Genomic DNA, 12671 nt, shown 5'->3' with positions numbered 1-12671 from the left:
GTGAGAAACAGCAGCAGAGGGCAGCAGGGTAGAGCAGGAAAGGACCATAACTTTATTTGTATTTCTTCTTACACAAAACCATCAAAACAAGAACAGAGAAGGACTGAGGAAAGGCTGAAAATTTGTTCCAACCATATGTTCTCTGGACCATTCCAGGGAACTCTGGAGGCTGTGTGTAGCTTCAGATCAAGCACTAATTCCTCTCACCCTGGCCTGAGGTCTTCACAGGTTGACTTGAGCCCTGCAATTAATTCTTATCCCTTGCCCACCTTGATGTAAGGTAGGAAAGCAGATCCAAATGATCCTATCTGGTGGGCAAGACGACTCATAGCACCTTCTGTGCTACTGGGAGCAGAACCTGAAGCTGCTTCTAAGGCTCTGGACACTTGCACGCAGAACTAGAGGCCAATGGTATATGAGCGACCTGTGGGGTTATGAATAGCAGAACAAACTGGTGCTGTCACAGCCCACTCATACCAGACCTTCTTGGAATTGCTGCATCGCCAGAAACGCACACAGATGGTCTGGCCTTCACGCACTGTAATGGGCTGCTGTAAGAAGAAACAGGAGATTCAGGGTGGAGCTAATGAATTATATATGGTAATGTATTAAGGTTAAGTATGGAAAGAAAATGATAAACGTGATAAGACTATTCCAACCCTCATGGAACTTACTTGAAATCTATCAGAACAATAAATAATCAGGCATTGGAACAAATAATCAAAAGTGTGGTAAGTACTGTAACGTACAGGGTGCTATAAAACTACTATGAAAGGGAATACTAACCTAGTCTAGGAGGTCAGGGTAAGTTTATACGACAATATATATGTTCAAGAAGACCTACATTGTAAGTTAGCTATGTGAACAGAGAAGCAAAGAACTTTACAGGAAATGGGGAGTTCCAGGAGAGAGACAGGTGTGAAAGCCTAAGGTAGGAAAGAAGATGGGGTTTTAGAGGAACCAAAAAGAGGTCCACAGGGCTGAAAAGGCAGGCAAAACAAGATTACACCAAGTCTTTTTTTGGAGACAGAGTCTTGCTTTGATGCCCTTGGAAGAGTGCCGTGGCATCTTAACTCACTTGAGCTTAAGGAGGCCTCAGCTTCCCAAGTAGCTGGGATTACACTCCCTCCACAACGTTCACCTGTTTTTTTTTTAAGAGACAGGGTATCATTCTTGCTCAGGCTGGTCTCAAATTCCTGAGCTCAAGTGATCCATCCACCTCGGCCTCCCAGAGTGCTAGGATTATAGGCATGAGCCACTGGGCCAGGCCTACACCAAGTCTTATTAGCAATATCCTGGATTTTGATTTTTATACTAAGGGCAATGGGAAGGAATTGAAGGGTTTTAAGCAGTAGAAAGCACATCTGAGTTGTTTTTTTTTTTTTGAGACAGAGTCTTACTTTGTCACCCTCAGTAAGAATGCCATGGCGTCACAGCTCACAGCAACCTCAAACTCTTGGGCTTAAGTGAGTCCCAAGTAGCTGGGACTACGGCACCCAGCACAACACCCAGCTATTTTTTAGTGACGGGGTCTCGTTCTTGCTCAGGCTGGTTTCAAACTCCTGAGCTCAATTTACCTGCCTTGGCCTCCCAAGTGCTAGGGTAATAGGCATGAGCCACTGCACCTGGCAATCTGAGTTTTTGTTTTGTTTTTTACTATGGAATATATCAAGTATTAACAGATATGAGTTGTTTTTTTTTTTGTTTTTTTTTTGAGAGCGCCTCAAGCTGTCACCCTGGGTAGAGTGTTGTGGCATCACAGCTCACAGCAACCTCCAACTCCTGGGCTCAAGTGATTCTCCTGCTTCTGCCTCCCAAGCAGCTGGTACTACAGGTGCCCGCCACAATACCCGGCTATTTTTTGGTTGTAGCTGTCATTGTTGTTTGGTGGGCCCAAGCTGGATTCGAACCCACCAGCTTAGGTGTATGTGACTGACACCTTAGCTGCTTGAGCCGCAGGTGCTGAGCCCAGATGACTTGGGTTGAGTACATTGCCACTGTAATCCCAGCTACTCAGGAGGCCAAGGCAGGGGAGGTTCACTTGAGTCCAGGAATTTGAGACCAGCCTAAGCAACATAGCAAGCCCCTGTTTCCACAAAAGATTGGAAAATATTAGTTGGTTGTGATGATCCATGTCTATAGTCCCAGCTGCTTGGGAGGCTAAGGCAGAAGGATCAACTGAGCCTAGAGTTTGAGGCTACAGTTAACTGTACTCACTGTACTCCAGCCTGGGCAAGAGTAAGACCCCATCTCTTAAAAAGAAGTTAAAAATAGGGTGGCGCCTGTGGCTCAAGGAGTAGGGTGCCAGTTCCATATGCCAGAGGTGGCGGGTTCAAACCCAGCCCCGGCCAAAAAAACCACAAAATAAATAAATAAATAAATAAAAATAAAGATGACTCTTGCTCAAGGTAGAGAATGGACAGAAGAGTAGCCAGAATAAATGTGGAGAGGCCATGTAGAAGCCCACTGCAGATAATCCCAATACCTATCACTAGGATCCAAGCGCATATGAGAGGAGTCATAGCCAAGTATCTTCCTCGGAGAAGGAAAGAGGCAGAACACCAACGGCAGAAGTTACTCCTTAATCTACAGGGTCTTAAAGGTAATTCCTACCTTAATAGGGAAGAGGATGGGAAACCAGGAGAACATCCCAGGAGAGTGAGTCTCTGGACGGATACCTGTGTGGACAAAATAATGAAAAAAATGGAAGTTTCCATGACTGTGCATTTTGTTGGGTTTAGGAAGGTCTCTTTTTTGGTCATGGAAAAAGTAATCAAAGATCTCCATTCATTGACTTTGGGGATCCCATAAATCTAAATAAAAACATGTATATAAGCTGCCCTGGCAGCACAACCTCATGCCCTCAACTGCCCTAGACACTCACTCAGAGTTATGTCCTGATAAAGCACAGTCTCAAAGTAGCCTGCAAAGCCATGCAGCACCGTGTTCACCTCCACTGGAAACTCCAAGGTACAGTAGCGGTTGTTGTCAATCATAGGATCTATCAGAAAAGAGTATGTGGGTGATGAGGGGCCAGAAGTCCTAGACAACTTGGTAAATCATCAGCAAGACCCAAGAAGGAAGCCTAAATAGGGCAGATTTAGTAAGGGAAGAAAGCAGGAAGGTGAGCTCATACTCCTCTAGACAGAGGAAAGCCATATAGAAACCTACCTCTGTTGGGATGGCTGAAGGTGAAACAAGGTTGGGGTGCAGATAGCTGGTGGAAGTTGTGCAGCCGTACCACATAAGGCATCTCAAACTGGGCCTGTCCCAGGTGAGAGAGAATAAGAGCTAGAAAAGATAGGCAAGAGATACCTACTTCCCCAAGGAAAAAACTCAAGCTTAAGAGATACAGAAAAAAGATTATAAAAGTATAGTTTTACTTCAAAAACTTTCCCTCACCCCCAACTTCTTCATCTCTTCATTGTCTCCAATGGCAGAAAATAGTTGAAGCAAATACAGAAAAAGAAGAGGGCTAAAGACGACTTCATTCCAAAAGAGTAGTTCTTTACCTCAGGGTCACGGTCCTTTTCCCGACAGGCTCGAACCTCATTGTATAGCTTGGAGGAGGAGATGGGAGCCAGAAAGGAGGTGTACTCCCCAGGAATGCTCACACCATCATCTACACAGCAGGAGGATCAAATTAATTTCCAAAGGAAGTAAATGGTATGTCTAAATTAACTGAAGGTTTAAATCTCCCACGTCAAAACAGACCAACACAGGCATGGACATGCCAAGAAGAGGCAGATCCATGTTGTCACATTCCCAAGCCAACCTGTTTCCAATTTCTGTCATGGGGGAATTCCACTTCTGAGTTAATTGTACAGTTACAAAGTTTAAAATAGAAAGAACCTAAGAGTCTGTCCAGTGATCTAGTGGTTCTTCATTTTTGTGATGTCAAAGCCCCACAAAAGTTCCTAAAGAAAACTAAGCCCAACATATGTATTATGTCAGCTCAGGGAGTCCACTCCCTTCATTGTATAGATGTAAACACTAAGGTTTAGAGTATGACTTTTTGCTAAGGACACAGAGGCAGTGTAGCAGTAGCATTCCAACACTTATGACCTGGCCAGGTATGGTAGCTCATACCTATAGTCCTAGCACTCTGAGAAGCCATAGTAGGAGGATCACTTGAGCTCAGGAGTTAGAAACTAGCCTGAACAAGAGTGAGATCCTCTGTATACTAAAAATAGAAAAATTGGCTCTGTGCCAGCCACATGCAAGGCTGGTGGGTTCAAACCCAGCCAGGGCCAGCTAAACAACTGCAACAAAAAAATAGCCAGGCGTTGTGGCAGGCACCTGTATATTCCCAGCTATTTGAGAGCCTGAGGCAAGAGAATCACTTAAGCCAAGGGTCCTCAAACCATGGCCCGCAGGCCACATGCGGTGGTGTGACTGTATTTGTTCCCATTTTGTTTTTTTACTTCAAAATAAGATATGTGCAGTGTGAATAGGAATTTGTTCATAGTTTTTTTTTTTTAAACTATAGTCCGGCCCGCTAACGATCTGAGGGACAGTGAACTGGCCCCCTGTTTAAAAAGTTTGAGGACCGGGCGGCGCCTGTGGCTCAAGGAGTAGGGCACCGGTCCCATATGCCGGAGGTGGTGGGTTCAAACCCAGCCCTGGCCAAAAAAAAAGTTTGAGGACCCCTGGCTTAAGCCCAAGAGTTGGAGGTTGCTGTGAGCTGTGACGCCACAGCACCCTACTGAGGGTGACATAGTGAGACTCTGTGGGAGCTCAAAAAAAAAAAAAAAGGCTCGGCGCCCGTAGCTCAGTGAGTAGGGCACCAACCACATACACCAAAAGTAGTGGGTTCAGGCCTGGCCTGGGCCTGCTAAGCAATAACAACTGCAACCAAAAAATAGCTGGGCATTGTAGCAGGCACCTTAAGTCCCAGCTACTTGGGAGGCTAAGGCAAGAGAATCGCTTGAGCCCAAGTCTGAGGTTGCTGTGAGCTGTGATGCCACAGCACTCTACTGAGGTTGACAAAATGAAACTCTGTCTCAAAAAAAAAGAAGAAAGAAAAATTAGCTGGGTGTCACAGTGGGCACCTGAAATCCCAGCTACACAGAAAGCTAATGGAGGAGAATTGCTTGAACCCAAGAATTTGAGGTTACTGTGAGCTAGGCTGATGCCATAGCACTCTAGCCTAATAAACAAAGTGAGACTATCTAAAAAAACCAAAAGAAAACAAAAAAGGGCATGATGGCTCAGGCCTATAATTCTAGCACTCTTGAGAGGCCCATGCAGGTGGATTAGTTGAGCTAACAAGTTCAAGATCAGCCTGAGCAAGAGTGAGACCCTGTCTCTACTAAAAATAAAAAATAGCTGAGTGTCAGGGGTGCCCATTGTCCCAGCTACTCAGGAGGCTGAGACAAGAGAATTGCTTAAGCCCAAGAGTTTGAGGTTGCTGTGCGCTATGACACCATGGCACTCTACCCAGGGCAACAAAGTGAGACTATCTCAAAAAACAAAACAAAACAAAAAACCCTCATATGATCTGACCTAAGTCCAACCCATCTTCCCTTAAACGCTAGAACCTCCTTCCAGGTTGCTGCACCAACCACTATCACCCTCTCTATACACCCAAACCTGGAAGCACCTTTTAAGAAATGCTGGGCTCCATCCAGGCACTCAGGTGACAGTTCATTGTCAGCAAAAGAGCCCAGAAGCTCACTAACAATGATGTCTGCTTTCTCTGGAGCCACCCATTCCCTCATGTCTGATGAGACTACTGTCACTTGGCTTCCCCATTCTTCATACTGCCAGTTCTCTAGCCTGAAACAGAGAAGATAAGGTAAGGAGAGATGTTAAAGAAATTTGGCAGTGGACAAACTTTCCAACAAGCTGGTTGCTACTCACGTCACCACCGCATTTGGGTTCTTTTCTACAGCGTACAGCTTTATCCGCCGGTCAGCCTGTTTGGCTGCCCGCAGGGAAGCATTCACAAGGGGACCCCGACCTGCTCCCAGCACCATTAGTACCCTAAGAAAGAAAAAGGAAGAGTCCAGCAAACTCAGCATATAGAGAAATAGGCACGCAAGACCATAGGATAGAGAGGAAAGCACTCACTGGACATTGGTATCCTTTTCCTCTTCTGGTACTCGGTCTAGCAGACATTTATAGATGGCCTGGGGGAAGTAGAGAAGGAAGACATCATGGCTATAATCCCATTCTGCACAGGTCATATAGGCTGTATGTTTTCTCTAATCTGGATCCCACACTCTACCTGCTGGTACTGAGAGTATTTGATGGGGTCTTTTTCAAACACTTCATATGTCTGAGATTCCAGATTGTCCATCAGTGGCTGAAGAATGAGAGGAAAAACACAAAGTAAGTTAGCCAGTTTCTGGCAAAGGACAATGCACCAAAACATCAAAAACTTCTCATTGCTTTGCAAACTTTGGAAAAGATTTGCGGGTATGTACTCTCAAGAGACATATTTCACCCCCATTTTCCTCTTTTCAGTGTACTCCAGACCCACCTGGAGTGGAGACTGCAGATAGTCTTCATAGCCCTTGGCAAAGAGTTCATAAGCATTGGGTGGAGGACGGTTCTGGCTTAAGTATTCTAAGTACTGGAGGTAGGAGCAGAACTCCTTCTCTGAGTGGTGGTTGGTGCCCGTGATGATAAACTGCACCTCCAACTGTCAAAGAAGTCAGACCATCAGATACAGCTCTCAAATCAACATTCTGCGATATGGTTAATAACCAAAGAGTCATAGCATAAAATAAGGCCCAGTCCAACAGTTTCCTCATGTCCAGCCCACTACCCTGTTTCCCCGAAAATAAGACAGTGTCTTATTTTAAGGTGTGCTCCCAAAGATGCGCTAGGTCTTATTTTCAGGGGACATCTTATCTTTCCCGTAAGTAGGTCTTATTTTCGGGGAAACGGAGTACTGACAAGAGCAGCACAAGGCTTCAATAAACTTATAAAGTGCTCTCATGACATATAAGCATCATCTTAATTCAAAGAGTCCCCTTGGCTTGGCGTTCATAGCTCAGTGGTTAGGGCACCGGCCGCATATACTGGGGCTAGTGGGTTCAAACCCAGCCTGGGCCTGCTAAAAACAATGACAACTATAACAACAAATACCTGGGCATTGTGGTGGCCACCTATATAGTCCCAGCTATTTGGGAGGCTGAGGTAAGAGAATCACGTAAGCCCAGGAGTTTGAGGTTGCTGTTAGCTGCGACACCGTGGCACTCTACCAGGGATGACATAGTGAGACTCTGTCTCCAAAAAAAAAAAAAAACCAAAAAAACAACTCAGAGTCTCATAAATCCTGGCTGTAACTTTGTTGTTGTTTTTTCTTTTTTTTTTGGCCGGAGCTGGGTTTGAACCCGCCACCTCCATTATATAGGGCCAGCGCCCTACTCCTTTGAGCCACAGGCACCTCCCAGGCTGTAACTTCTTAAATGAAATCTTTTAGACAGGGTACAGTGACTCACATCTATAATCCTAGCACTCTGGAAGGCCGAGGCAAGTGGATTGCTTGAGTTCAAAAGTTTGAGATCAGCCTGAGCAAAACCGAGATCCCAACTCTAAAAAACAGCGGAGTGTTGTGGAGGGCACCTATAGTCCCAGCTACTTGGGAGGCTGAAGCAAAAGGATTACTTGAGCCCAAGAGTCTTCAGTTTGCTGTGAGCTATGATGCCACAGTACTCTACTCAAGGGCCGTGCTCTACCCCAGGGTGACTGAGACTGTTTCAAAAAAAAGTAGGCCAGGTGTAGTGGCTCATGCCTGTAATCCTAGCACTCTGGGAGGCCAAGATAGGCGAATTGCTTAAGCTCATGAGTTCAAGACTGGACTGAGCAAAAGCAAGGCCCCATCTCTAAAAATAGGTGGAGGTTATGGCAGGCACCTGTAGTCCCAGCTACTTGGGAAACTGAGGCAACAGAATCACTTGAGCCCAAGAGTTTGAGGTTGCTGTGAGCTGTGATGCCACAGCACTTTACCAAGGGCAACAAAATGAGACTCTGTCTCAAAAGAAAAAAGGTTTCTGGGGCTCCTACTGACATTTCCCTTTTCTCAACTCCAACTTTGCTACAGTTAACCAAAGAGGAAAAGAGCCCCACAAGAAAAAAGCATCATACATAAATAAGGCTGGACCACCTTTAGAACCCTTTCACCACTAACCTTGAGGAGCCGGAAGATAAGCCTCTGGTGCATTTTAGACAGAACAGGAAATCCCTTCTTATTGGTCAGGAAAATGCTGGTAGGAAGAATGGCTGCTTTGATGGGCTCCCCAAGCCAACGATCAATGACATGATTAGATGGGAGGTCAGCCCCAATTTCAAGAGCTACACAAGGGAAGATAAGGAACTGTCAACCACTGACAGGCAAGAAGCCCTTCCTTGCTTCTTTATGCAAGAGCTGTTTATTTCTTTTTAAGAGCAGGGCAATCCAAGGCACAGGGAAAGTAGCAAAATTGCTCAGTATACATGGAATTCCTGATTCTTATTCATGGAGGTCAGAGAAAAGAAAGCTATTCCAGAAGCCTAGTGGACTTACCCACTGCAATTCTCTTGCTATAGTCGCACAAAGTCCGGAAGTTATGCCACCTATAAGAGTCAAATACAGAAAAAAATAGAAGAATACAGTCAAATACATATGGCACACCTATCACCATAGCTCAAGAAGACCTCCTTTCAGTTTTCACCCTTACCCTACCCATTGCCCTGCTATAGCAGTAAAGGGAGACATACCACATCCATGTCTTCTCCTCTCCACTGTACTCTTCTGTATGTGTAGTTGGTGCATTCTCAATTATATCATCTCTCAGGTCTTCTGGTGCCACCAAGGGTACCCGCATCCAGAACTACACAATACACAGGTGCTCTTTTATAAATCTACTTTGAACTCATTTGGTCTACAAAGTTTCTCCCAATTAAAAACATCTTGATCTGGACCTTAAGTTAATCCCTTTACATATTTTTACCAATCTCTTTATGTGCTTGTGTAGTTATGTATGTATACATCTACCTTGTATGTATCCTTACATAAATATCTGCCTTGTCTTTTATTTATTTATTTATTTTGAGACAGAGCCTCAAGCTGTCACCCTGGGTAGAGTGCTGTGGCGTCACAGCTCACAGCAACTTCCAACTCCTGGGCGATTCTCTTGCCTCAGCCTCCCAAGTAGCTGGGACTACAGGTACCCCCCACAACGCCCAGCTATTTTTTGGCTGTAGTTGTCATTGTTGTTTGGCAGGCCCAGGCTGGGTTTGAACCTGCCAGCTCTGGTGTATGTGGCTGGCACCTTAGCCGCTTGAGCTACAGGTACTGAGTCTGCCTTGTCTTCTATTTAACTATAAGTATCTGGAAATAATTATATATTATGTTTTGAAACTCTCGTCACACCACTTTTAGATGGGGAAGGTGGGAAATACTGATGTTTTAATTCTGCCAAATACACCCTTTACTGAATGACTAGGCACAAGAAGGTACTTAGCACAGCCTGACTACCATGCTATGCAGCAAGAAAGGAGCCCCTCAGCCATACCATACCATGGAGGAGTGGTGGCCAGTGTGGATGTGATTGGTCAAAATTCTGGCCAGGTTGGTGTTATCTTCTTGATTAAGGGGAAGCAGGAAAGCTGGAAGACCCAGATATGCACCAAAATTCAGTTCCTGCAACATGGCCTAGAATAGAAATTAAGAGGAAAAGGTTAAAAGCTAATAACCAAACAGCTTTACACCAGTTGATTTGTTTTCATTTACCAATTTACAGGGGGAAGGGGAACCACTCTCTCCACCCAGCTCTATCACAGACCTAATTTTCAGAAATATCCAGCAGAGAGGTCAAACAGTCTTACCGCCTCAGAGTTCCTGCGGATCTTTTCCACTTTTGAATCTGGACGAATCCACGGAGAAAGCTTTCCCACAATTAGGGTATTCCAGTCTGCACTCCCCCACCCAAGAAAGACAAAAGCTCAATAAGGTTTAACACTTTACTTGTTCAATTTCTAGTTCTTAGCAAGGAATCCAAAGTAGAGATGACAGACAGACTTCCTCTATACAGACATGGGAGAACCTGAGATAACAGGGAACTAAGGTCTTTAGCAAGTAAGCAAGGAGAAAACGAGTTATATATCCCAAAGACTAACCAACACAACTAAGTTAGAGAAGGAGGAAAATGAAGTCCTTGATAAAGCATTAGTTGTTACTGCCTCTAATAATTAAGGGACATATGGGATGGTCCCTACCCCTTCCTGACAGCAGTAGGTCTGATCGTGTCTGGGGGCCGGGCCGATTCTTAGCAGGTTCCTGAGTGAACTCCCTCTTGAAACGCGGGTGGAAGACAGGCATGCAGAGGAAATCAAACCTACAACCGCGACAGACCCAGAATCATCATGTAAAGAGAGCAGCAGTGCCCAGAGATCCAAGCAACTGGATTTACACTATCCTAACTTTCCACAGCCCTTTCAGCTGCAATCAGTCACCCCAATACGCTGCCGAGTTTCAACCCATTTTGGGGCATATCACTTCTACTGCACTGTGCCTCAATTTCTCCCAAAAACATAGAAAAGGAGGAAAGATGAAAATCACGCCAAATGGAATTTTTCTCTACTTTAGTGCCACTGGCTTTCCAGAGCTGTCATACCCAGATCTGCCCCACTCCCTCCCCAGGGAGGCCCGTGCCTCCCTCCTGAAGATTAACTTCTTCTCTCCCTTACCTCCCAACACTTTCTTCCACTCCTAGACAATACTATCGACCTCCAGGGCCCTTTCTAAGTTTACTAAACAACTCCCCTGACTTTTGGACTCAGTGACCACACGCTCCCATAAGTTTCTTCTCTGGGGCCGAGGCTCATCCCGGCCAAGAAGTAATGATTTCTCCCGCCCTCATCCTATCCGGCCCCCTCACCCCTGCCTCTTGGAGATGACTAGTCTGCCCCTCTCCGTCCCCGAGTTCGGACCCCGCATTCCGCTTGTCGAGGTCCGGCCCTCACCCCTGCTTGGCCACAGCCCCTAGAGTGTCAGCTATTTCGGGAACGCAATTCAGGTCCCTCCCGCTGGACACGCGGCTCCCACCGGCACCCCCGACCGCCATCGCCGCCATCTTTTCCCTCGCGCTGTCCACGCCGGGATTCCCTGGTATTGGCAGCCAATCGCAAGACCGAGAAAGGCCCCCAGAAGGCGGGACGAGTCGCCTTAACAACCAGAGCGTCTTCCACAGCTTCTTAGCAGGAGAAGGAGTGGTGGGAAGTAGCTTTTCCCGCCAATCCGCAGGCCGCACAGTGACGTACAGCGTGGCTCCCGCAGATCCACCAATCTCATGGTCTGGCTCCGGACGAACTTCAATCTCCCAGAATGCTTCGTGAGCAGTAGAATTCCGGTCCAAAACTACACCTCCCATGAAACCCTGCAGTTTAACTTTGAAGTACTATCAGTGAAGCGAGCTCAATTGTCTCTGGGCCAGTGGCGCAATGGATAACGCGTCTGACTACGGATCAGAAGATTCCAGGTTCGACTCCTGGCTGGCTCGACGAGTTAGCTTTTTTTATGGCATCTTCGTTCAATAAATATATCCGTAATCGGCATTTTTTCCCTCTTTTTCCTTTCCTGTCAGTGTTTAAAGTTTCTTCATTATCTTCTCACGATCTCATTTTCAAATCTTAAACTGACTGGCATCTGCACCCATGTTATGTACGTTTTCCCCCTCGCCCTCTTCAGAGAGGTTTCCCGTGTCGTTACTGAGGTGCATATGAACATAGAAAACTGGGTTACTAGCTGGTGCTATTAAAATTGGTTTTGTCGCCTGTGTTTCATTTTTAAATACGCTGTGGTATTTAAAATCTCACACTAATTCCCAGTGATTCTCTATCTGAAACGCTGTAAATAAACGCCAGACTACACACACACACACACACACGAAAAGGAATTCATGGTGAGGGGTTACATTGGACAGGAATCATGAAATTGCCTGGCGGAGGCCCGAGAGGATCTACATATCTTCCATATCTTAGAAGATGGAAACGAGGGAAAAGAATGAAGCAAGGAAAGACCTAGGAAGGGAAATGGGAACACCTGAAGGCAGGGAGGAGCCCGCTGGTCTTGAGGGCCCAGCAGTGAGGATGGAGAGGGAACCACAGTACGTACGGAAGGCTCTACGCTGGAGTCGTGGATAGAACTGAGGGAGCCATGCCTCGTATTCCGTCCACAGACGAGAAAGGAGAGAAGCGGGTTTGGAGAGTATCAGGGTTTGGGTTTGATCATGCTGAATTGGACGTCTAGGGGGCGCTGTGTAATAGAAAGTTGGATGAACAGTGATCTGAACCAGACTGGGGAGTCGCAAGAACAAAACTAGCAAATGAAGGCATGAGAGTGAATGAGATCACCACGGCCTGTGGGGGTACGAAACAAGGAAAGAGAATGGGCAGGATAAGTTCTGGGGAATCCTGAGTACATCGTAAGTGCCCTAAAAGGATGAAAGTCGAAAAACCAAAGAACGAATAGTGCACCATGAGGCCTGAAGAGGCTGGAGGTGCTTTGTCTATTATTATTACTACCATCAGACTTTTTTCTCCTCTCGGATCCCATGCAGTATATAATATTACATTTAGTTGTCATGTCTCCTTAGGCTCCTTTTGGCTGTGACAGTTTCTCAGATGTTCCTTGTTTGATGACCTTGGTAGCTTTGGTAAGTCAGGTATATTGTAAGATT

At 45.9% G+C, this 12671-nt stretch overlaps 1 protein-coding gene and 1 non-coding gene across 5 annotated transcripts; one reads left to right on the top strand and one right to left on the bottom strand.

The window, feature by feature from the left end:
• Positions 1-33: 33 nt before the first annotated feature.
• Positions 34-12141, bottom strand: PRMT5 (protein arginine methyltransferase 5). Of its 4 annotated transcripts, none has more exons than XM_053596215.1 (17): positions 10957-11286; positions 10210-10328; positions 9820-9905; positions 9512-9646; positions 8710-8822; positions 8516-8565; positions 8141-8304; positions 6485-6646; positions 6230-6307; positions 6073-6131; positions 5863-5985; positions 5603-5778; positions 3513-3622; positions 3172-3265; positions 2885-3001; positions 2614-2678; positions 34-551 (listed from the first exon to the last, which is right to left on the bottom strand). In XM_053596215.1, exons 1-17 carry the CDS (start codon positions 11064-11066, stop codon positions 399-401), a joined length of 1914 nt encoding a protein of 637 aa, XP_053452190.1. In that variant the 5' UTR covers positions 11067-11286; the 3' UTR covers positions 34-398. The 4 variants fall into 4 exon arrangements, with proteins under 4 accessions (XP_053452190.1, XP_053452191.1, XP_053452193.1 ...); XM_053596216.1 differs by having other exon boundaries at positions 10872-11104; XM_053596218.1 differs by lacking the exons at positions 10210-10328; positions 10957-11286 and adding an exon at positions 12107-12141.
• Positions 11420-11492, top strand: TRNAR-ACG (transfer RNA arginine (anticodon ACG)). The gene has a single exon. It is a non-coding gene; the product is annotated as a tRNA-Arg (tRNA).
• Positions 12142-12671: the final 530 nt, after the last annotated feature.

This window comes from Nycticebus coucang, chromosome 6 (assembly GCF_027406575.1).
Source record: "Nycticebus coucang isolate mNycCou1 chromosome 6, mNycCou1.pri, whole genome shotgun sequence".
NCBI lineage: Eukaryota > Metazoa > Chordata > Mammalia > Primates > Lorisidae > Nycticebus > Nycticebus coucang.
This window is presented reverse-complemented; position numbering and strand designations above follow the sequence as displayed.

Bases quoted from the DNA above. Each gene is read 5' to 3' on its own strand.
- PRMT5 (XM_053596215.1), bottom strand. From the start codon at position 11,066: ATGGCGGCGATGGCGGTCGGGGGTGCCGGTGGGAGCCGCGTGTCCAGC. The intron at 6,647-8,140 runs GTTAGTGGTGAA...CTTCTTTGACAG, and splicing joins TTATCTTCCGGCTCCTCAAG to TTGGAGGTGCAGTTTATCAT. The intron at 552-2,613 runs GTAGGAATTACC...TTCTTCTTACAG, and splicing joins CCATCCTCTTCCCTATTAAG to CAGCCCATTACAGTGCGTGA.